Source organism: Schistocerca piceifrons, chromosome 1 (assembly GCF_021461385.2).
Source record: "Schistocerca piceifrons isolate TAMUIC-IGC-003096 chromosome 1, iqSchPice1.1, whole genome shotgun sequence".
Taxonomy (NCBI): domain Eukaryota; kingdom Metazoa; phylum Arthropoda; class Insecta; order Orthoptera; family Acrididae; genus Schistocerca; species Schistocerca piceifrons.
In genome coordinates this window covers 185,336,952-185,362,511 of record NC_060138.1, presented here as the reverse complement: position 1 = coordinate 185,362,511, position 25,560 = coordinate 185,336,952, and the positions used below count along the sequence as shown (strand labels likewise).

The following is a 25,560-nucleotide window of genomic DNA, read 5'->3' as shown; positions in this document are numbered from 1 at the left end:
GAATGGCTACTTTAAAGTAATTCAGACAAAACATAAGTCAGTTTCAAAGCACTGTTTAATAGAAAAATTTGCTGAAATTTACTTATTTTTTGCCACGAGTTTCTGGCGATTTCCCAGAATTCTCTTTGCAAAATCTAAAAATTCTTTATACAGATCTGAAACTTGACCCTGTTTATATCACTGTAAATCTTGTCAGCTAAGAGAGAGGATGGAGGAACTCTTTATTCCTGCTTCCAACATTCGGTAACATTATTAACTATTTTGCCTGCCCGATTTTGTAATGAGCAACCCCTCGTCCTCCTCCGACAAGTAGAAGGAGCGTTTGGTGTTGTCCATGATGAGTCAGTAACTCCTTCATCATCACTCGTCAAAAGATGTATTATTTTACTACAGAACTCAACGCAGGACAACAGTCACTTCACAATGGCTACATATGCAACCTTCTGTATCAGATTGCTGATGTTGGCAACAGCCAAACGGCGAAACTTGAGTGGACAGAAGTCGATCGACTCCTATTGACTTCTGGTGATTCAGGATTAGGGAGGCCTCACTAATCTCTTTGCAAACAAACTGTAATTACAATACCAGAAAGAAAAGGCTTGAGTATAATACAGAGCAAAATATTTGGTGGCGGCATCTGCAGCAGTGTAGACAGTGCCATTCAGGGAATACCAGGTACATGCAAGTGTGTGGTATCCACAGACATCTGATACCAGCCCAACCCTGCGAAGGAGATGTACGTGGTCCAATGGTTGAAAGTACCATTCCCAGCACTCTTGCTCCCATCTTTTCCTTAGGTGGTAGACCCAGGCAAGGAGCCGCTTAAAAGCAATGATATGATCCATTGATGGGTGCCACTTAGGGCGTTAGAGAGCCCAACTATGATCTTGAATGGCATCTGCAATTTCCTAGGACCATCAAGGTACTGTCTTCCATAGGGGTGCCCAAGGAACAGGGGATCGCTAAATCGGCTGCCGAAAGGAAGGCTACGATTGTATTCTGGACTGTCTCATCGATAATTCCATGCAGCAGAGGTGAAAGCATCCCAAGCAGCACTGTTGAAAGCCCATCCAGGCAGGTGTCAAGATGAATGACACTGAGGGAGGGAAAGGAAAATCGGGAAGTGGTCACTACCACACAAGTCATTGTGGACTCTCCAGTGGATGGATGGGAGAAGACAAGGGTGGAAAATGGAAAGGTCAACAGCCGAGAAGGTTCTGTACGCCACACTAAAGTGTGTGGGGGGTACCATTATTCAACAGGCAAAGGTCAAGTTGCGCCAGCAAATTTTTGAGGTCTTTATCGCAGTCAGTGACCATGGTTCCATCCGACTAAGGGTTATGGGCATTGAAATCACCCAAAATTAGGATAGGTGGGGTGGAGCTGAAAACAGAATGCAAACAGTACATTCTGAGATAATTCACAATTTGAAGGGAGGTAAACACTGCAGAAGGTAATATCCTAAAATACCCTTACCAGAACAGCCACAGCCCCCAAAGGTGTATTAAGAAGCACAAGTTCAGTTATACGGTGTGTCTAGAACATATGTCCAAACTCCGCCTGACACCCTATCATTGGCAATACGATTCTTATAATATCCCCACTACCCACGAAGGGCTGGGGATCTATATTTCTGGAACTCAAGTCTCCTGAATGACAATGCAGAAAGCACATGAACTGCTGAAATAATGTCATAGCTCAGCCAGGTGGTAGAAAAAACTGCTACAATTTCACTGGAGAATAATGTTGTTGATGAACAGTGAGGCCATGAAAAGACCAAGGGGGTAGGTTATGCAACAGAGCCACCTGTTGCCCCTGGCTGAGGGGTTATGTCATCAATATACATATGATGTTACTTTAAATCCGTCTTGATTGCAAATTTTTTTATTATTCATATGACTGGTTTCGGTTCATTCAGAACCATCTTCAGATCTGATATTTAAGTTACAGGAGTAACCCGTCCAATTCAGCAACTTTCACATGCTACGTCACATGTGAAAGTTGCTGAATTGGACGGGTTACTCCTGTAACTTAAATATCAGATCTGAAGATGGTTCTGAATGAACCGAAACCGGTCATATGAATAATAAAAAAAATTTGCGATCAAGACGGATTTAAAGTAACATTATAAAATCACTGATTGCTGTTATCCCATAAGACATTATGTCTGTTTTTGAAAAATATACATATGCTCTGGGTTCTGTTGTGTGGTACAAACTGGGGTTTCTGGGTTCACCACGATCTCTGTCTCAGCCACAGAAGTGGAGCAGGCAGGATCTGATGCATGGGGGCCATTGGAATGTCCTTCTTCTTGGGGACTTTTTCTTGTCTTTACTCCCCTTAGATAATTTCTATTACTGCAAGGGCTTCTCTGAATCAGTTTCAGGTAAAGATGTTGATCGCGAAGCCCTGCAACCAGCAGCTTGTGGCTCCTTCAGCACCGGCTGGCATCTGGTTGCAGAACAGCACAAACCTTGAAGGAAAGTGTTCCGAGCGACCCCTCCCTGGGGAAAGAAACTGGAGGAAAGTCATTTGTCTCCCGCTGGGAGGTAAAGACCAATGTTCCTGGCAGATGGGAAGCCACCAGTCCCAAAGTAGGTATGGAAAAAGCAGCATGGTTAAGTGGTCCTGAGGGCCCACTGTAGAAGGTGTCATGGTCGGGAGTACAGTCGCCAAAGGGGGTGACATTGTCGTAGCTATAGCGTATGACATTATTTGACATGCTGAGTGCAACCGCTCCTACTACTTCTTGGCCTCTTGGTAACTGATTATGTCCAGTCTTGTATTCTTAAATTTTCTTTTCTATCTGGAAAACAGTACAGCCTGGTGGACATGGAGAGTGGTGTTTTTCACATTTAACACAGACACAGGGAGGTGCACAGGGAGCATTCACAAGCAGCGCTCGTCAATAATCTCTACAGATAGGGCAAGCATTGACACACGAAGACAAGTGGCCACATTTCAAGCAATTGGGTTGCATCTCTTTGGGAAAGGGGAACACACAGTTTCACACTGCATCGGTATACCATCACCTTGACCTTTTCAGACAATGAATCGCCCTCAAAACGCCAAGGTGAAGGTATCATCATGTCAAGTAGGCACTTAGCTCATTATCAGGCCATAAGAGTAGGTCTCTGTGGAAAATGATGCCCGGAATTGAGTTTGGACTTTCAAGGGGAATGACAGTCACCAGTAAGTCACCCAGCTCATTACAAGCAAGCAGTGCCCGTAACTGGGCACGGGATGCTGTTTTGATCAAAGTTGATCCACTCTTTATTTTAGAGATGGCTGCCACTTCCACAAACTTGTCTTTCCAGTTCTCCACTCACAACACAGGCTTTGTGGCCAATAAGAAATCACCATCAGCCACTGTACAAACCAAGTATTACAGGGAGTATTGCTTTGCTTGCCACTTAACCTTATGTTATTTCCACAGCATAGCAAGGGACATTTTAGGGTCATATCTCTCTGCACTGAAAGAGGACTGTACTTTCATATGCACTGTTGGAGCCTTATGGCCACCAGCAGGAGATCACTTCATCCACTTAATTTGCGGCTGATCCACTATGCTGCCGCCCACTCTGAACAGGGGCTCTCGCCATGGGCACCACTCAGCCTCAGCAAAGGCTACCTGACCTGTAAACTATTGCTCTGAGTCGCACTGCCCCAGTAACAACAGGCACATATTCCTTTGCATACATAAGGAGTTTTCAGCTCAGGCACCAACAGTGGGATTCTGACGTGGTCAGAGCACTACCAACCGTGCAGGTACTTGATCCCCGCCCACACACACACACACACACACACACACACACACACACACACACAAACTGGATAGTTACCATGCTTGGTTTTGGTTGTATTACCGTATTAAATGGAAGGGTGCACAGATGGAAAGGCACAAATGTGGAGCACACACCACCTTGGACAACCTTCCCTGAATGATTTGCACTCCAAGCAAGGTCTGCACCAAGAAAACCATCCGATAGAGGCACAGAGGGAAAGAGATAGTGGAAGTATAAGCAAGCAGCACAGAAAGAAAGTAATGTTGCAAAAATGGTGGCCCCATGCCATGTTAGCCAAGCACATACTCACCGATGAGTTGTCAGCCCCTGGATGAGGGGGAGGGGGTGGGGGAACTGGTGTGGAGTGGAAATGAGGAAACAAGTCAGGAAAAGAATAATGGTACAGAAACCTTATGGGGAAAAGTACTAATCAATAAGAAGAACAACTGACAAAAAAAGAAAGAGAAAACTCACACTTGTCACCACAATAAAGAAAATAATCCATAATGTAAATAACACAAGTAATAATAAGCTTATCAGGTGGCAGCAGGTTTTTTAAAAAAAAGGGGTTTAATTAATAAAAATTCTTTAAATACAATGTGTTGAGGGCACATAACTTGTTAGAATGAGTATCTTTTCTTAACTGTATTAAAGCATACTCACATGGCATAAAAGTGATAGACTTTCAGCTCCATTGATATGATATCTATGGGGAAAATTGTATTTCAACTTGTAGAAGTCAAACAAAAAGAGTCAAAAAGCTTGAATCTTAAGAGTCACCACAATGCACTTAAATTTAAGCACATAAAAATATGTGCAGTCATAGGATTAAAAACAACAACATTATGCAATTAAGCAAACTTATCCCAGCTTTACATCATCCTCTATGCCATCTTTACATCATTGTCCACAAATGTTTTCTAAGGCACTTAAGTTTTGCAAGGGGTAGACAGTACTTCAAGTATGCAACTAAAACTGAGGTAAAGAATGCTTAGACTGTCACTGACAAACCTCTGCAGCAATGTAGTTCCTCATCATTAGTGAACTTGGAAATTCAACAACCCTATGTGAATCATAGTACACAGTGAACCTTCTCAAGAAGGTAGCCACGAAGTATCCTTCAGTATTGCCAGCAATACACACATATTCGGGCAATTTGTCTTTGATGTAATTTAATGTTTCTGGAATAACCTCTTGCAAAAATATGATGTCTGGTTTTTCACTGAAATTAAAAGACAACAATTACAAGAATATTGTACAGAATATTTAAAAAATTAACACAAATACCATCCCAGAAGGTTGAAACATCTTTACTTACAACTGGATAGTTTTGCAGACAGCTTTGGTTCTAATTTTAAGATTATGCTCAGACAGTCCATCAATGTTCCAAGAAAACAGTTTGAACTTTGACGGGGGCTCTGTTGTCATCATACCAAGGTTTGTAACCATTTTCTTGCTGCAAAACAAGCAGGTGACTAGTTATGGGGGGAAAATGTGATCACAAATAATTCCATATAAATCTAAAATTGAATCAACAACTCTTGGAAGACACTCAATTATATAACAAACTACAATGCTTGAATGGAAATGACACACCTTGTATGGCTGAAGCATCAAAATACACCAAAATAAGCATTTTAAATAACTGCACGAACTCAAACTTACATAAAGAAAGGGTTTTTTTTCTTATTAAGATGAAAAAGGGGTAAATGGTGTCAAGAATGCAAAAGTTGCAATGAGAAGGAAAAATTTTTCAGAGCCATTGCGAAAGCCCTGGCATGAAGATGCCTGTTGCAAAATTACTTTAAGTTGTAATAATACATAGATCTCTGTTAAGAAGCATAAATAATTTCATTTAGTAGCACTTAGGCTCTTTGTATACAAGTTTTGGGCTTCCAGCAACAACACTGTAAACATTTAGTTAAGATCTCATAGTTACTTTTAATATGCCAAACGTTCAATAATTTTGAAATAATTTTATAATAATCATGGAAGATCAGCTTGGGTTTCGAAGAAATGTTGGAAAATGTGAATCTCTTTTAAGATAGGTTAAAAAATGCAAACAAAAGTTTATAGCTTTTGTAAACTTAGAGAAAACTTTTGACAGTGTTGACAGAATACTATCTTTGAAATTATGAAGGTAACAGGCGTAAAATACAGAGAGTGAAAGGTTATATACAACTTGTACAGAAACCAGATGGCAGTTGTAAGAGTCTAAGGGCACGAAAGTAAAGCAGTGGTTGAAAACAGAGTGAGACATGATTGTAGAACGTACCTGACGTTATTCAATCTTCACATTAAGCAAGCAGTATAGGAAACCAAAGAAAAATTTGAAGGAGGAATTAAATTTTAAGGAGAAGATATAAAAACTGAGGTTCCCTGATGAAATTTTAATTCTATCAGAGACAGCAAAGAACTATGAACTGCAATGGAATGAACAATGTCTTGAAACGAGGATATAAGATGAACAACAACAAAAACAAAAGGATAATGGAATGTGGTCGAATTAGACCAAGTGCTGCTGCGGGAATCTGATTAGAAAATAAGACTCTGAAAGTAGTAGGTAAGTTTTACAATTTGTGTAGTAAAATAACTGGCAATGACCAATGTTAAGAGAACATAAAATGTAGACTGGCAATTGCAAGAAAAGTGCTTCTGTCAAAGAGAAATTTGTTAAGAATGAATATAAATTCAAGTGTTAGAAAGTCTTTTCTGAAGATTTTGTCTGGAGTGTAAGCTTGAACCTGAGTGAAATGTGGGTGATACACAGCTGAGATATAAAGAGAGCAGAAGCTTTTGAAACATGGTGTTACATAAGAATATTGAGACAGGTTGCATAACTAATGAGGAAGTACTAAACAGAATTGCAAAGACAAGAAATTTATGACTTGAAACATCAAGGAATTGTCAATTTAATACTGAAAAGAGAGAGAGAGAGAGAGAGAGAAAGAGAGGGAGAGAGATGGAGGGGATTATGATGACGACGAAAACAACCACCACCACCACCACCACCAGATACCATTATTTAGATTTGCCTTTTAAAAAATGTGTTAACTTTTGCATATATATCACAAAACAAATAAAGGGAAACATGGGAAAAAAAGAGCAGACCGGATTTATATTGGGAAGTGAGTTGTGATAGCTTTGTAATGAAATACGCTTTGTCCTGATCTTAGCACAGAACACACGGATATATATGATGTACAGGGTGCAACGCCTGATTGCCTTCCAGATTTAACTTTTCTGTGATTTTCTCTGATCATTTAGAAGATCTTGTTTACAGAGGACATGAACAATTCTTGTCCATCCTGTCCAGTGTCAGCTTTTCCATTCCCAAGGATCTTCTCGTCAACTTCTCTTTAAAATCATGACTTCCTCCCATTAGCACAAGTTTGGAATGGGGGAGGAACCCAGGGCACATAATCTGTTGTGACAGTTGTCTTTGAAGGAATGGTCCTGGGATTCATCTACAAGAGCTAGTGAAGCCACAAAAAAATTCAGTTACAATTGGCCAGAGTACATAGAAATCCTCGCTGCTTTCAAATATGAGTGTGTTAATCACCAAGCCACCTAAATCTGCTGTACCCACCTGAGCAACACTGCCAAGCTTCAGTGATATGTGTCATTCATTCCATACAATGAATCACAAACAATGTATAGAAACTGGTACATTCCAGAATCATATTTTTGTGTCAAGAATATTAGCTATTAATAATGTGCTTTCATGTTCATTCTGAAAATATTAATTTATCTTCACCGGCTTTTGAAGTCAGATCTAACATGAGAAGCACTTTAGTGGACTCTCTTCCCATTGTTAATTAAATATGTTGCAAACCAAGTCTATAATTCTATTAAAATGCAATAATGATTCTATTTTCCTGTAAGAACAGTGTGATCCACAAATTCAAATGCTCTACACAGAAAGCAGAAGCTCCCAGTTGATGATATTTAAAAAATGTTGCACATTCTGTTTATGGCAGTACTTGTATGCTGCGCTTGTGCTGTTCTCATTGACTGAATTTGTAAAAAGGCTTAAAACTTCAGAACAGTTGTGTGTGTGTGTGTGTGTGTGTGTGTGTGTGTGTGTGTGTGTGTGTGTGTGTGTGTGTGTGTGTGTGCGCGCGCACGCACGTGCACAGTTTTCATTCTTTTTTTTACACCCCTGTTGGTGACTCAATGTTCCTACATTTCTGCAAGTTGTTACCTTAACTTTAAATGCAGTTTGGCAGGTAGAGTGAGTTGAGTGACTATGTTGGGTAGATGTGGGGAGACAAAAGAAGTGGAGAGAGGAAAGGGAATGTTCGGGAAGGATGGCTGACAGCTTGAAGGGAAGCAGCAGGAGTGAGAGATGGAATGAAACACACAAACACCAGAGCCTGTGAATTCGTGTTGGATAATGGGGATGGCAGGAAGGAGTGGATTAGAAGGGGGGGGTAACAGAACAGAGCAATGGGAAGCTCAAGAAGAGGATGGGGCACCACCCAATGGCACAACACACTGCCGAATACAACATGTTCGCTCAATTTCAATGGCTGCTCCACAACCCATGCCATCTAAATTCCCCACCCCGTACCAGCTTCTCTGAAGTATGTAGATGGGAGTCATCCTTGCAACACATAATTTGTTCCAATAATTCTCCTGCCATCAATCTCTCCTTAACTTCCTGCACCACGCCCTCTTCCTCTTTCTATTACCCTACCAATCCACTCCTTAATGTCATCATAACGAGCACTAGATGATCTCCTGCTGACATTCACTCTACTATCTCGCATACCTGCTAGCTCCCCACATACAGCTTTTTTTTTTTTTTTTTTTTTTTTTTTTCACTGAAAGAAAAGAGATAGAGGAAGATTAGAGGTTAACCTCTAGTTCAAAGCAGGGTCATTAGAAACAAAGTATACTTATTGATTGGATAAAGATCTGAAAGGAAATAACTGTGTCCATTTCAAAAGGACAATCCCTGTATTAACCTTAAAACAATTTCTGGGAAATTATGAAAAATCCCAATTTCAAATCGCCAGACAAGTATTTATGGACTACTCCTGGCAAGGGGTTACCAGAGACTGAGATGCCAGCCGTCTGCTCTGACCAATGTCATCATCACCTTGCTGAAAATCTCTATTTTGAGCATTCCAACATAGCAACCTGCAAAAATACAAATGCCACAGAAACCAGTACATTGATTGAACCCAATGAAATTATGAAATTAGCAAGAGAACTGCGGGGAGGGGGGGGGGGAGTGTTGAGTGTCGCTAAACTAAAAATTCAATAATAAAAACACCACCACCTTTCAAGACTCAACATGGAAAAAAAGCACTCGAAACTGCCAAAAAATAAAACTCAACAAGATCAGGCAAAACACACCATAAGATCACAGTTTCTCAATCTCCAAGTAACTCACATAGCTCAACCCTAGACCACGATAACAATACCTCCCCTCCTACTAACAAAAGAAAGTATCCCAATCTCCAGTTCACCTACGTAGCTCAAATCTAGGGCAGGATACCAATAACCCACACCACCAACTCCAAAAGCCAGTAACCCAATCTCCAGTTCACCCATGTAGCTTAACCCCAAAGTGAAAGTGGTACACCATGGCTGGAGGCCATCACACAACACATCACACCACAGCATAACCACACCATGGGTCAAAGCTGGTGGTGGTACTCAACAACCAAGCACACGCCTTGCCACTGCAGTGTTCGCTGTACCAAGTTATACACAGAAAAACTGAACCTACCGATACCACGTCTCCTCTGACCCATATGGCCATTAAAATGGATGACAAATTGAAATACAAATTGCATAAAATACAAGCTATAACACAAGTTACAGTTACTCTCGTGACATTACATTTATTTATTTCCCCAACTCGCAATCAAACTCCCGCCTATCAACTTAACCTGGATGTAGGGCCGTCCTTCATATCAGTCTGCCACCATAACTTATATTCCAAAACATATTAAAGATTAAAAACATATATTGTCAGTGTTCAGTTCTCTTTCTGTTTACAAACATATGATATATGTCACAATACAATTACATCATGGGTCAAAACTGACATCAGGTACTATGGTGTGCAGACACACTTGACAACACAAATCACCACAGATATTGTATTCACAGTTAAATGTACCAGTTTCACAGTGGGCTTGTCAATCATAAGGTTCTTACATAACATACAATAACTTTCATCAGATCCCATTCCCCGTACTTTGTGCCAACTGCATTACCAATGGCTAATCAACAGTTTCACCATAGATTCGTTGTAATACAAAGACTTGATGACACCCAGAAGAAATAAATTACGTTTATGTCACTTCACAGTAATGCATTCATTATGAAGAGAGCCACTAACATTGTTTCATGCAATGCAATACTATTGGCAAGAAACTATAGACAAGTGAACTGAAAAGTTTCCAAAACTGTAGAACGAAATGTGAAAAATTTCCAATATTTGTTGATCGACAGTTCAAAGAACACAACTAAAGCAAGACGACAAACTGTGCACGTTGTGCAGATACTCACTCGACGTTTATGACGATTTCTGGAGTGTCACCGTCATTAGTAAAATTAATTCCACCTTTCTGTGTAGATTCGAAAAAGGCGTTCACCGAACGCTGAAAATAAAAAAATTGAAACGTTGACATCACAATTAACGGCAAACTAACAGCAAGTTTATATTCTGCACATGGTTATGAGCACTGTCATCGTATGAACTGCTTAAAATAAAACATGTCAACTCAAGATGCAATTTTTCCCATAGCTCCAGCTGTTGTGGCAATAACAAGAATTAATGTGAGATTCGTAATTCATGGTGAATGAGTAATCTGTATTTATTTCTGATACACCCGAACATAAGAAGCATGATTCCGCACCTGTAGGTCCCATTTCCTGTCCTGTAAATAAAACTGAGCACATGCGACGTCTGTTCCCGTTATTTCCGCAAATTGTTCTGTAAGCTTTTGACAAGTTTCCCTGTCGGGAATGTCCTCATCTTCACTGTTGCTCATGTTTTTCCGTCAGCTGAAAACGATGTAAAATTTATTTTTGCGTTGTTACTTACAAACCTTAATGATCTTATAGCATATTACAATACAATCAACGCGCTCTTACATACAATACGTTGTGACAACTAATTGTACAAGAACAACAACACCACTTCAGTCACAAACTAACACTTACAGCCCCTTTTTCAAACAAGTTCCCGCGTAGCAAAGACAATTCTGTATGTCCTCTTCCAACACACTGCCTCAGTAGAACAGGAGCTATAGTTACAAACCTACATAGAGCTAAAATTGCGTATCAAAGTGAGTGTTATATACAAAAGTGAGACATGGTCTTTAATTACAGGTTTTAAGATATCACGTTTACCCGCACTTCCGCAGACATTACAAAAAGTGCCTAGACTGACAAGACCCATTCTTATCTTTGGTAGAATCAAAACGCATCTTTGCCAAGGCCGTTTGTGAGTGCAAGTACATTGATTGAGAGCGTGTTTTCCGTAATGTTTGTGTAAAGGTTCATACTATTTAAGTATCGGAATACGTCTTTGATTGTGAGGTGCTTTAAAGGGGATTTTTGTTTTGTTTTGGTCAATAACTTGTGTCACTTGGAGGTGTATTTACAGCGTTTGAGAAAATGGCTACAGAGACTGCAATGCAGAACGACTCAACAGGCCGAATTTCATGCGGTAAAGAAGTATCCGTGATGAAAGGTTAGTGTATAAATAGTAGTAGTTCAACAATTGCATTTATATAATTGGTTATCGGTCTAAACTATCATAGCGCACGTGAAATTGTAAGATGCGGTACACCAATGCGTATGCTTTTCGGTAGCATTGTGGTGCAGTGCACCGCTAAATGCCGCAGCGTCCATATGAGGAAGATAAGACCAAATCTACGGCGGAAGTGCAATTGTGTGATATCTCTAGTTCGCATACTCGTGTGTAGAAAGCCGTAGAAGCTGATGAATTGCAGGCACAGAAGTTGGTGTAATTACAAAAAGTAATGGCAACTCAAATAGGCTTAGGGTCGTTTAGGATGTATATCTTGCTACGACTATGGACTAGATCACTTCCGTTGCTGTCAGCTCTTAGCGAAATAAATAACACGGAAAATTTTATTTTACATCATTTGTCATATAATTTATGAAAAAGTACACTTCGTCATTAGAGTATCGTGCTCCACTGTGGGTAAGCAATATTACAAGCTAACAATCTATCTGAGGTGTTCGTGTTCGACCATAACAAGAACACTGATACATACTCGAAAGTTTCCTTCCTTCGCCGGTTAACCATCCTAATCAACTTTTTTGCTGGGGGGAAACAACCAAGTTTGGAATAAATTAGTTTTATGAAGGTTGAAATCTTGTTTTAAGATCGAATTTTATTATGTAAATAACTGTTGCAACGATCTCGTTAAAGAGGTTGAGAGTGTGATACGTCGGCCCAGTAACACTGTATCCAGTGAGAAAACAAAAGTTTTTTCAATTTCCAACCTATCAGTTAAGGATGCGAATCCGGTTGTCGCGCCAGCTACACAACCAAATAAGTGTATGACAGTGACACTTCCAGTTGTAAATCTTCGCGATATGCTGTGACGGCGTTGGCCCGTACTTACCTGCATCGTTTACAGGTTCGTGTCTATTAGTGTTCAAATTTTGACGGACTCCTGTTGTTTGAGACTAAGAAATCCGCCGACAGTAGTAAACATAGCAACTTTCATATCTCCATGAAGGGCCGGATATCCGAAAGTGAAGGTTTACATCAGCATTACGAGCAGATTATAGTAAACATCCATGAGTGAAGCAGCCTTAGAGCTAGTGTATTTGTTTTCATTTGTAAATAAAACGAAACCCAACATAAGCATTGGACACGTATTGTTGGAACGTTGACCAGAGACCCTACGTTCATTATGCTTTATATTTCCAATGAGTCACTCCGTGCGAGTACCAAGCTAATACATTCAATAAATGAATAGAACTCCCCCCTCCCCCTCAATGGTCTCGATTTACTTTCTTCCATGACTTTAAAAAATTAAGACGTAAAGTATGATGTCGTTGAATGTGAAGAGAGATGTGATGTTGACGGAGACTTCAACAATTGAATACCTCGGTGCAAGAAAGGGATAAGTCCATTATTTTTCCATAAACCAATTTTTAATGCTGTGTAAATGGAAAAAATTATCTTGCCTTTATTCCTACAAAGTAACATTTAGACCTCTACTCAATCTGTATAGCATGAAATACTAAGTGTAAACTGTTTTTAAATTATTTTTTTATGCCTCCTGAGAAATGTGGTATCTCGTTCTTGTACAGTCTTCAGTTCTATGGCGTCAAAGATGGACCGTAGGAATGGATGATGAAGAGACGACAGGAAAATGTTGAAAGAGCTTCTACAGTTGTCAAACGATCAAAAGTTCTTTTATGACAATAACAAAAAAAAAAGTTAGCTCAAAGAAGTTGTTCGTCCGATGCTGTTTAACATAATGGGATTAAAATTCAGGAGCACCTTCTTATCGTTTGCAGCAAACTTTTCATCGAAACTCCAGGTCATTGTCGTCAGAGACGTACTGCCTATTGACTTGCTGCGTATGTAAGTTGCAAAATATGGCTTACAGTAACCTAATGCCCGCTGAAATGATACTGCAACGAGAACACTGCACGCTTTTCGTCTTGGAAGTGGCAGTGACTAATGATGCTGTTTCATTAAAGGGGCGGTGGAAGGGTGGCGCATTGAGAAAACGGCGGAGGGTGGAAATGGGAGGAACCGTAGCTGGAGTTCCAGTGCATCCGTATGATTAAACTTCTCTTTCATTTGCGAGACCTATTCAAAACGAGTACCACAGGCCTTGGGCGCTTAGCCTGGCGGTTTCATCTCTCCGTCGCCATGTAACAGAGCTTTAGTTTCATTTAGTATCTAGACTTTGAAAGGATGTAACATTCCATCTCACATTCTAACTTACGAGGTATCACGCCACATTGATGTAATCATTTTTACTAGGTATAATATAATATTTTACGGCATGTGCTACTGAATGACAAAAATACGTCGAATACCTAGTCGGTAACAGTGTTGACATACCGCGACACTTTGCAGTGCCATCCGTCATCCTTGTATTTGACAGATGATATGTCTAATACTCTCAAAAACAAGGCGATACTTCAGTAGTGCTACCTGGCTGGAAACTGGAGTTTTAAAATCTTTTATAAGTCCCTATCGGTCGCACTCCCCTCATTTTGTAAGAGACGTATGTCAAATCTAATTTTGGAGAAAATTGTTATTTTATAGCTCATTTTCAGGGGTTTATGGGTACGTCGGTCTTCAAAATAACACCTCAAGCGCGTTTGACGTCAGTATTTGTTATTGACAGGAAAAAGAAGGAACCACTGAATTCGACTTATTTTTAACGCAGCATTCCAATTGTTGTGGTTAATGAACGTGGGAATATGAAAATTCATGACTACATGTCATTCAGATATATTTTGACGTTGCTTTAAATACATATGTACCCGCAGTTTTAGACATAATTTCATTTTCGTCCGGGATAGTGCCCTTTGAACACAGTTCTTCGTTGTAGACACTAACAAAGAAATTTCTGTAATTAATTATCCGTTCTTAAGGCTACATTCTTGATGTCTTCAGCTCCAACAACTGTTCCGTCATCTTCGGAAATACGAGATTTGCTGAAGAAACCTGGTCTGGAATTTTCCTTCAGCCAGACGTTCGGCATGATAAGCCCATTCCTAAATTTTAAGAATGCTCGATAGTCCAATCGGCGACACATTGGACCGTACAAGAGATCCTAATTTTACGAACTTTGCATGTTGTATGTACGGGGTGTGGAGTGTAGCTTTCCACCTCGTGAACCACGTGTTTTAAGAGTCGAGAAACCATCAATTTTGGAATTTTTGCAATATTTTCTCTGTAAATTTTTTCTACGGGTACTGCAGTAAAAGATCCTCATCTCTTTTATAGAGCGTAAAATTTTCTTCGATTTGCACTGGCCACACACAACAAAGAAAAAGGGTTTAGCGTTGTAACTTTTTAACTGTATGCCCTTTTGAAAAGGATTATGATAGGTGGTATAATGGTCAGTGTTTAACATCAAGAACCACCACCCCCCCCCCCTCCCTCCCTCAGCTATCATGTCGTCCGTTATGTTTTCCACGTCGTCGGTATCCCTCTCAGCATCATCCTCGTCGAGGTTGGGCTCGGCAGAATTTTTCCATGCTTGGCCACAGCAATGTTTGCCAATGGTAGAGTGCTAGAGATTTGAGTAAGGAATCATAACTGCATATTTCGTTCTTGTTATGGGACTCACCACCTTCCCACAAACTAACGGAATATTGTAGTTGCCCAACCATGCCTGTACTCGTCGGGGGGAAAAAGAGACACCTTCCAAGTTGGAATTTGAGTTTTGCTGCAGGTTCAGAAACTTTTCAGTGGCAGAGATCGTACATTGTATCTCTGTTCACGTCTCCACCGTAAAATGTCGCAATAAACCTTTCCCCTGCTTTAGAATTTTGTGTGCTCTTGCGTCTGGCAATTTGGAAATACTAAGTCACACAGTTCTGTGATAAATGGTACTGGCTTTCTTTTTCCCTTCTCTAAGGGTGACCGAAATAGTGCCACGTCCCCTTCGTGTATAAAAGGAAAGAATGGTCTATGTATTCGAGTTTGTATTATGTTGACGAGTACAGAACGCTAGGGGGGTCGTCGCTTCCACTCTTTTGGAAATGGAAGTTATTTTGAAAAGGTGATACTGTCATCAGTACCAGGGTACCTACCTTCGTCTGTGGTGGTAAGGTATCATAGTCGGCATCCTTTGATACAGAAGTGTATCATATAATCACATCGGTAACTCCTATTTCCTTCTTGCCCACAATGTCCTAAACGACCATTCAGTCGTGAGCAGCTCCTTTTGGTAGTGTCATTGGATTAAAAAAAAAAAAAAAAAAAAATTTCTTGTGGCATTGTATTGGTGGCCGCACAGAAGACAAATTTTGTGACGAGTGCAGTGTAGCTTGGAGCTTTGTTAACGAAAGTCACTAGGATATCCTTCAAAACCCATTGTGGCTTTACAGCCGCAGTGTTTTTGTATATAATCCACCTAGATCTTGCATAATGACTTGAACATGGCTGTTGTAGTCAACTTCATAAAACTTTATGTAGAAGGTATCAACTGTCAGTTATTGCAGGTTGCGCATCCCAAGGTCTTCTTTTTATATCGGAATGCACGCTACATCAAACGCAGCTTTGTACCGTTGCGGATGTCCTCAGTGGAGAAAAATTGAAAAGGGTGCAAGCTTAAGATTGAACAATTCTCTCACTTTATGCCCAGACTGCTTGCAAGTGCAAACTCGTTGGAGGAAAGTAAGAATGGGGACTTTTTTTTATAGTTTTCGTCAGCAGTTATAGGGGCACACGAAACTTCAACTGGAGTTGAAGTATTGTTTCACCTTCACTAAAAAAAAGTCACAATTTCCTTAATGCAGTTGATGCCAATTCCTCCAACTACATAACAGTTGACCTCTTTGCGAACAGTTGTTCCTGTAACACTATCCCCTTAGTCCCAAGGAATTGCAGATATTCAGAGAACCCTGATTACTCGGAAATGCTCCTGAATGTAGCTCATAGTGCATAACTTTCGTCACCGACGTTTTGGATGCTTAGGATACCCAAAGTCAATCGAGACAGCTCACTATCCGTTACGCTTCAGCCATGAATCAGCCATCCATGACACTTCATCATTGTTATTAGGACCTGTCTATAGTAATAATTTTTTTTAGCACGACGAATGGCGAAATATCCTTCAGGTACGAATTTGTGAAGTTCCTGAGGATCCATTTTTGTCTTTCAGCCCCATTCAACGTGCAGGTCCCACTCTCCAAAACATTCAGCTTTTAAGGGACCATACTCCTCACTCAGCCTATAAAATAAGCAGTTTTTTAACTAATGAAGCAATCTACATAAATATTTTTGCACGTTATTTGTTGATTTTTGGACGGTTTTCCGATTTCTTTAGGAAATTCAATCATTAAGCCTTCCTCATCCGAGGAGTTAAAGTTGCTCAGTACAAAATGAAATGTGTCCATGACGGAAGTCCCGCAGTCTGCAAATCTTATCTGGAAAAAAAAGAAAAAAATATTTGCCTGTAGGATACTGCGCGCAGGGTAGAAGCAGTTTTTTACAGTTTGAAAAAGTCATAAAATGGCGGACTTTTGAAACTACCACATCATTTTAATGCGTAAGTCCATACCAGGTGGTCTAGTTTTATAGATGTTCCCCACTCAGTTACCAAGATCTGAGTTTGTTCAAATTTTATCTGCAGGATTCAACCAGAAGTTGAAAATACTATTGCAGTTGTAAGGTTCTTTTATTTAGAACACGAATGGTTTCGGGCTCTAAATAAAAGAACATTACAACTGTAGCAATATTTTCTATCTGTGGTATCACGCTCAGTTGTGGATGTGAGGCCTCACATTTATGTCACGTGTTATTCATTTATTATATTATTATTTGTGAACAGACCTTACGAGATTGACTAGTGGTTCCGAAAGTCATGCAGATGAAAACGTTCAATAAGTCCGTAAATGCTTAATTTTCCTTAATATTTGGTAATGCACTCTGGTTTCATTTGCTTTAGTGGTGAACCATTCGTTACCTTCGCAGTCCATGGGAGTCTGAAGTTTCCTCCAACACAACAATTCAAAGGAGTCGAAGTTGTACCTCTACTCCTTAAAACATTGTCCAGGTTTGACATTGCCTTTCTACCAAGCATAAGCGTCTCCTGATTTCGCGGCTGCAGTCACCAACAGCAGAAATCTGGGAACCCAGATAACTGAACGTACACACTAACTCCATTGTTTCTCCTCCTATATGCCATGAAATGATAGGTGTAGCTGCCATAATTTTCGTTGTCTTAACGTCCCTTGTTACGTAGTAATTAAATGCTCAACTTCGTCCTGAGCCAACTTCCTCGAGGCTTTCTTCATCACTTTTTTGCCAACATATCGCCGACTCAACTCATAATGCGTATTCACCGCGACATTTGTCTCACACTGTCTTGACAATGCCACTACATGTTTTTTACAGCGCTTGTTGCTATATACTATGCCTATGATTTTTTTTACATCTTAATTTTACCATTGCTTAAGTGTAGAGAGGTAAAAATGGGAAATTTCTTGGCCCAGACGCAGGCCACGGCTCAAAACACGTTTCGTGGGTACTGTTTTTAATATGGGCATGTACATGGAAAAATACCCACAAGTAGTCTGCCTTTAACACTAATGGGTGTACGCATAATAAATAGTATGTAGATTGGCAATTTTTGGGCCCAATTATAAAGAGTACATCTCCATCGCTGTCATTCTCGTAAAATTTATATATTTTCGTGGATTTTACATACAAACTCTACAATAACATTCTTGCGTGCTTCAAAATCATCCCGCGTCTTTTATCCATCGCGAACACGGTCGTTTGTTTTTTCATTGCCACTGAATGTATTAAAAGTACGTGTGCAGCCCGACGCTCTTCTATTGCAGCCTCTTAAAAAAAAAAAAAAAAAAAAAATGGTTCAAATGGCTCTAAGCACTGTGGGATTTAACATCTGAGGTCATCAGTCCCCTAGACTTAGAACTACAGGGCTATTACAAATGATTGAAGCGATTTCATAAATTCACTGTAGCTCCATTCATTGACATATGGTCACGACACACTACAGATATGTAGAAAAACTCATAAGTTTTGTTCGGCTGAAGCAGCACTTCAGGTTTCTGCCGCCAGAGCGCTCGAGAGCGCAGTGAGACAAAATGGCGACAGGAGCCGGGAAAGCGTATGTCGTGCTTGACATGCACTCACATCAGTCAGTCATAACAGTGCAACGACACTTCAGGACGAAGTTCAACAGAGATCCACCAACTGCTAACTCCATTCGGCGATGGTATGCGCAGTTTAAAGCTTCTGGATGCCTCTGTAAGGGGAAATCAACGGGTCGGCCTGCAGTGAGCGAAGAAACGGTTGAACGCGTGCGGGCAAGTTTCACGCGTAGCCCGCGGAAGTCGACGAATAAAGCAAGCAGGGAGCTAAACGTACCACAGCCGAGGTTTGGAAAATCTTACAGAAAAGGCTAAAGCAGAAGCCTTACCGTTTACAATTGCTACAAGCCCTGAAACCCGATGACAAAGTCAAACGCTTTGAATTTTCGGCGCGGTTGCAACAGCTCATGGAAGAGGATGCGTTCAGTGCGAAACTTGTTTTCAGTGATGAAGCAACATTTTTTTCTTAATGGTGATGTGAACAGACACAATGTGCGAATCTGGGCGGTAGAGAATCCTCAGGCATTCGTGCAGCAAATTCGCAATTCACCAAAAGTTAACGTGTTTTGTGCAATCTCACGGTTTAAAGTTTATGGCCCCATTTTCTTCTGCGAAAAAAACGTTACAGGACACGTCTATCTGGACATGCTGGAAAATTGGCTCATGCCGCAACTGGAGACCGACAGCGCCGACTTCATCTTTCAACAGGATGGTGCTCCACGGCCCTTCCATCATGATGTTCGGCATTTCTTAAACAGGAGATTGGAAAACCGATGGATCGGTCGTGGTGGAGATCATGATCAGCAATTCATGTCATGGCCTCCACGCTCTCCCGACTTAACCCCATGCGATTTCTTTCTGTGGGTTTATGTGAAAGATTCAGTGTTTAAACCTCCTCTACCAAGAAACGTGCCAGAACTGCGAGCTCGCATCAACGATGCTTTCGAACTCATTGATGGGGACATGCTGCGCCGAGTGTGGGAGGAACTTGATTATCGGCTTGATGTCTGCCGAATCACTAAAGGGGCACATATCGAACATTTGTGAATGCCTAAAAAATTTTTTTACGTTTTTGTATGTGTGTGCAAAGCATTGTGAAAATATCTCAAATAATAAAGTTATTGTAGAGCTGTGAAATCGCTTCAATCGTTTGTAATAACCCTGTATTTAAACCTAACTAACTTAAGGATATCACACACATCCATACCAGAGACAGGATTCGAACCTGTGACCGTAGCAGCAGCGTCGCTGGGTCACAGCGGGCGCCGCAACCTCTTCCTTCACACACAGACTTATGTCAGAAAAATCTCGCGGAGAGTGATCTCTCATCTGTTACACACACACACACACACACACACACACCTGCTGTGCGTAAACGCTTTAGACACCTGTTCTCGCAAGATTTACCGTTGAAGACATGCGCGGAAAAACGTGCTCACCCAAAATTGAAAAAACTTGGAGATAAGTGTTGCCATCTCTTGCTGGATTCGGGAACTATCAAAATTGACATTGGTCTCACCACTAAATATATTAACGTGATATTTAGGGGTGAGACCAGTGTCAGTTTTGATAGTACCCGTCAACAGATGGCAACCCTTATCTCCAAGCTTTTACATTTGAAGGATAGCCAACTACTGGGCACGATTTTTTGTTCAATCTTTGCAATAGATTATATAGTTAATTGAGGAGCTAACTCATTTGCAACTGAGGTATAGAATCTGACTGAGATTCCATCGGGTCCTGGGGCTTAGTCCAGTTTTAACGAGTAGATAAACTATTTACTGACTGCAAATGTTAAGAACACAGTTTCTCGTAAAGTCGGAGGTATTTGCTTTAAATTGTATTATGAAACAACTGTATCGAATAACATCTTCGGTTGGTAGTATTTTTTCTTTTGAATTAGGTACATAGTTGAAATTACATGAAATCTATTCCGATAAAGGTGTCGGTTCTCTTTCGATTTTCTAGTGTTGCTTTCCGTGTTGATCACGTTGCTATAACTGCAGCATATTCTTCAGATGCTTTAAGATGTAAGATACACTAACTGGTTTCCAGTACTTAATACCGTTATATACTTCATTGCTTTTAACATATGGCAAGAGTTAAAATTTAGAAAAAAATGCAAAAAAATATCTGACTCTTCTGTATCGTAAAAGAAGTTGTACTCCATGTACCTGTTAGTGGTCATCGCGGCGAAGCCGTCCGTTGTGTGACCGACAAGATGCGGTAACACGCGTTTCAACGGCGCGGCCTGGTCGTCGCAGCTCAGTGTCTCAGGCCGCGTTCTGTCTGGTCACGCCTTTTAGTGATAATCTTTTGGAGCTTGCCACTTCGTAAATACTTAGAGGATGCCACTTCGTAAATACTTAGAGGATAACACTGTAAACTGCGAAAGGTAACGAACAGGGGGACAGTGAGCGTAAGGAAAAGTGAATAGAAGAACTGGATTTGTTTGGAGGGATTTGGGAAAGTTTAGTGCATCCTTCCATAATAGCTGTAGTGGGAAATCCTTTTTTTCACACACCAGAAGCTCTTAAATGTGAATTTTGTTGATTTCTGTTGTATATACTATCGTAATGTAGTAATTCCAAATCATATTTACAAACAGTACATTTCCATATAATATTGTAACAAGAACCACGACAGTTGTCACTGTCGACCTGCCTGGCAGTGCAGAGCATTAAACAGGTATTGCGATACTTTACAATCTCATCATCGCCACGTTGGTGATGTGGCTTGTGCAAATTAATACAGTAGAGCACTCGTGACTGCATTTGCAGGAGAGTGTGCTTCATTATCTTGCTCAAACTTCTGTTTAGACCTCGCGTTATTATATATTGATAAATTTGTTTTGGACTACAACGTCTGACATTAATAACTGCCCTGAATATGAAGTGATCGTTACAGCCTACGACCACACATGCGACTTTTCTAGGGATTCAAGCAGGAAAAAAAAAAGCAGCAGGAATTTATCAGCTGTCCCGGCCAAAGTACAGGCAACACAGCAGGGCGTTAGCGGTCAGGTACAAGCGCCTGATAAGCATCTTCTCGAGAGCGGCAATGGAAATTATTTCTTTAGATAGCAATTCTGTTTTCGCACTGTTTATTACTCGCATCGTCAAAGTCAAAGAAGAATCCATCCTATAAATTAGGAACTGAAGGAATATGTATTGTATGGAACTGGGGACCTAGAAACGAGAAACGACGGAGAGGCTTCGTCCCCGCCGAGCCCTCAGTGGTTCACAACTCAACAGGCTACAGCAGTCCACTCACCCCACCGCCGCCCCACACCGAACCCAGGGTTATTGTGTGGCTCGGGCCCCAGTAGACCCCCCCCCCCCCCCCATCTGCCACGAACGTCTCACACCAGACGAGTACTATCGAATGTTATGCAGTTCATTCGAACATTCGTTATCCATAGTGAAAACTGACGTTTCTAAATCATACAGTGATTGGGGACTGTCCATTCAGGAGTGGTCTGGTAACCACAGCAGATAGCAATTACTGTTTCAGATACTTTGTGGGAGCCATACCGATGGAGAACATTCAAATTTGTTCAAAGCAACTGATCTAGAGAAAAAATGTTGTCATGGACATTAAACTAACCCCAATCAAAGCCTGTTGCAAACTGAAATAAAAAATAACTTTTTATAGGTTTTGTACCTCCCAATTTTCTTTGTTCCATTTTCTCTCTCTGCCCTCTCTCCACATCACAATAAGTGTTGTTGTAATTGCTAGTCGTGACTGTTTCATAATTCTGCTTTTATAGTCAGGGCACTTCACATCTTAAAGCGCGCCTGAAGGCCAGGCGCTCTTTGGGACACAGTCGACGAACGGTAGGGCGCCAACGCCAATTATGGCGCAGCACTGAACAGTGTCCGCAACAAAGTTCATTGTGCGGGCGCCACACAAGCACCTGCTTGATTGTGTCTCATATTGACAATGAAGATGAAGGTAATCAACCACTGATCTTGTAAAGAACGGAAAAAAATTACGAAACTTTGTTTCCGATCTGATACAACATTCACTTGTGCAGCGTGAACATAGGGCAAACGATAGAGCGATTGATCGTAGACACACGCTACCATTTATTCATATCGACACCAAGCAACTAAAAATATGCCACCAACAAGTGAACATTTCATCCGACGTAAGATTTGTAAGTGATTTAGCAAACACAAGCATCTGTGCTAGGGCTTCGGTCTTCCAACTCAAGAACTCGAGGCACCTGGGAATTACGATGAAAAAGTGCATCATATCCCTTGTACTCGTCGAAAGCTGGCGAAACGTGTTTGATACTTCTTAAGAACTGAGTGGACGTGTCTTCACTCACAGCTGCTGGATCTTAAAACTCAACTCAAACGGTAACAATAATTCATCTAAATAATTTTCCTAAGCAACCGATGTAACTTATTTATGTCTTTACTTGGTAGGAAATTTCAGTTGACACCTCAAGAACGGATGGAAGTTTTCTTTGCTTCCAATCGTTTCTTGGGTATTCAGAAAATTTAATTTCCACACAAGCTCGTGAATCTCGTGAAAGTTATTCCGGTCCAAACGGAAGTAGTTCACGAACTGTTTATCAGAAAACTCGTGATGTCAAAAGTGAATTCTCCATGAGTATTTCTCTTGTTCATGTATCCGCTTTTCCATTCTGATTTGCTTCGTTTATAAGTGTTATATATTAATATCAGTATTGGTCAAACAAGGAATGATTGGACTCTTTCACACGTGGCGATATAGCTGGGCGGCTCCAAATAGCGGGGATAAGCAGTTCCCGCCTTGCCAGGTTGGGCTGAATTTGTTGTTTGTTAGCCGTTCACGATTGTCGAATGACGTGATTAGCCATTGTTCTTTTGTGCTGCAAAAATTACTTCTGGCGTGGAACTTTCCATCACTGAAGTAGAATGTCGCAATGTAATTTAGTATTCAGTAAATAGGGAGTATAGTACTAAGATCGAAAAACTTAGTATTAAAAAGGAGAAAAAATGTATTCTTTACTTCGAAAATAAAGCTGTTTCAAAAGTATATCTCGTATTTCGTTAAGTAATTATTGAAATACAGTTTATATTATGTTCATTTGCCAAGGAACAACGCTGCTTTCAGTGCTAAGTAACCTGTGAATTTGTTATGTATCGTCGCGGCATACCGGCTTCAGCGCTCTGTCGCGACCGTGGCCAGGCGGAAATTGAGACGCGTATAGCGCGACGCAGCGCAGCGCGTGGTTTTGTAACTTCACAGGTTCAAATCGGACCACGCAAATTGTGACACGACGCGACTGGGACGCGACACGCGCCTGCGCCAGGTCGCGCGGCGTTGCGGTTGTGGCACTGTTTCTCGTGTCGCGCGTGCCTCGTTAGCACCTTGGGAAATTAGAGGCGGGGTGAGCAGTGATAGTATTGCCCATACGATAAATTTTGCCTGTGTACTAAATTTTATTGCCTTTGGGTAGTGTTTCGCCTTTCGCCATTTAAAGGCTCCAGCTTTCTTCGTTAGTACATTATACTTTTCGGTTATTTATGTATCTGTAGTTTCGTTTTGTTTTTCTTCTGTCAAGAAAAATGCATACTTCAGTAACTGAGGAGCCATTGGCCGCTGGAATTGTATCATATGCCTCCGCGATGTTTTCAGATTACAAGAAGGGACAGAGGGTAGTGAATGAGGAAGCAAGGAATATTATAAAATCGTGTGATTAAGAAGCAAGGCAGGAAAGTAAAACAAAAAAAAAAGGTGCAAATGGCTCTGAGCACTATGGGACTTAACATCTGAGGTCATCAGTCCCCTAGAACTTAGAACTACTTAAACCTAACTAACCTAAGGACATTACACACATCCATGCCCGAGGCAGGATTCGAACCTGCGACCGTAGCGGGTTCCAGACTGAAGCGCCTAGAACCGGCGAAAGTAAAACAAGGTTATCTTCTCGCTGCCTAGTATGCCGGCGTATCTGTACGATCTGTTAACAAAAATTTAGAAAGGGATAATCTCCACAGGTTTCATCCATTTGTGCTCCTGGTATAAAGCGTCCAAGATTGAAGTATAGAAGTATTACTGTGATTACTTGGATACGGATGTAATATTGTAATACGACACACTGTACTACATGCATGTGAGCATCACATTTCCAATGCAATTGTTTATTTTTCTCAATAAAAACTATATTATTCACGATCACACATTGTCAGTTTGGCAAGCCGTAGGTGAGTAACCAGTATCTGGCATGTGCCTATCATTCCGCCTGAAGGAACGCCCGTCATTATTTTAACACTGCTCAGATCAAGAGAAGGAATAAAATCTTTTGGTAAGTTTCCATTCAAGTCGCTCAGTGTTAAAAATACGATGGGTTACGGGGATTCCACCAAAATTCCAACAGAATTGGCAATCAATTTTTGTGTGAGTTGTTAACCTTTTTTCATTCGAAGAAGCATCACCGTTTGTAACGGCCACATTTCTCTTGGTGGCTGGTTTAATTGTACTTCCTTTGCCACAGTGTAATTTGCCAAACTCATCTCTCAGCAGCTACTGCGACAGAATTCCGTAACGGAGTGCCTCATTAAACAAGTAATTGGCAATCACAGAGCCAATAGCTTACGAAAAACTTCATAGTGTCGGTTTGCAGTAACATAAAAGAAGAAATTTCATGTTTATATTCATACTATGGAGCTCTTGTTTCGCTAGCTGTCGATAACTCTTAAAAAATTAGTCACTGGAGTGAAATAAATAAAAAGGGAAGTATAAGTACTCATATATCGCCATAGATAAGAAAGTTCCGTGTGTTTAAGAATGGGCAAAACACTCCCCTCCTTGTTTGCTATCATTCGCCAAACTTTCGTTTCGATGTCTCGAGCGGTGTAGGAGATATGAGAGATATTGCGAGCATTTCATTCGCGCGGGCGTGAGATCGGAAGAGAGCGCGGGTTACATGGGATCCATTTTCTCGAGATCGGAAGCAAAT

The 25,560-nt window shown here is 40.8% G+C and overlaps 2 protein-coding genes across 8 annotated transcripts in view; one reads left to right on the top strand and one right to left on the bottom strand.

Moving 5' to 3' along the window:
* The window catches only part of LOC124785359 (tyrosyl-DNA phosphodiesterase 2-like), a 170,404-nt gene that overhangs the window by 62,372 nt on the left and 82,472 nt on the right, over window positions 1-25,560 (bottom strand). For 2 of the 7 annotated variants that reach the window (XM_047254176.1, XM_047254178.1), the window contains 4 exons: window positions 10,664-10,811; window positions 10,314-10,405; window positions 5,104-5,241; window positions 4,797-5,007 (listed from right to left, as the gene is read on the bottom strand). In XM_047254176.1, coding sequence (XP_047110132.1) covers window positions 4,797-5,007; window positions 5,104-5,241; window positions 10,314-10,405; window positions 10,664-10,798 — 576 coding nt within the window. In that variant the 5' untranslated portion in view covers window positions 10,799-10,811. Of the gene's footprint in view, window positions 1-4,796; window positions 5,008-5,103; window positions 5,242-10,313; window positions 10,406-10,663; window positions 10,812-10,901; window positions 11,234-25,560 lie in introns of those variants that run through there. The other 5 variants (XM_047254180.1, XM_047254179.1, XM_047254173.1 and 2 more) reach the window with 4 other exon arrangements.
* Window positions 11,231-25,560, top strand: part of LOC124785323 (double-stranded RNA-specific editase Adar-like) — a 142,733-nt gene continuing 128,403 nt past the window's right edge. The window contains exon 1 of the mRNA XM_047254170.1: window positions 11,231-11,502. Within this exon, the coding sequence (XP_047110126.1) occupies window positions 11,427-11,502 (76 nt within the window). The 5' untranslated portion in view covers window positions 11,231-11,426. The remainder of the gene's footprint in view (window positions 11,503-25,560) is intronic.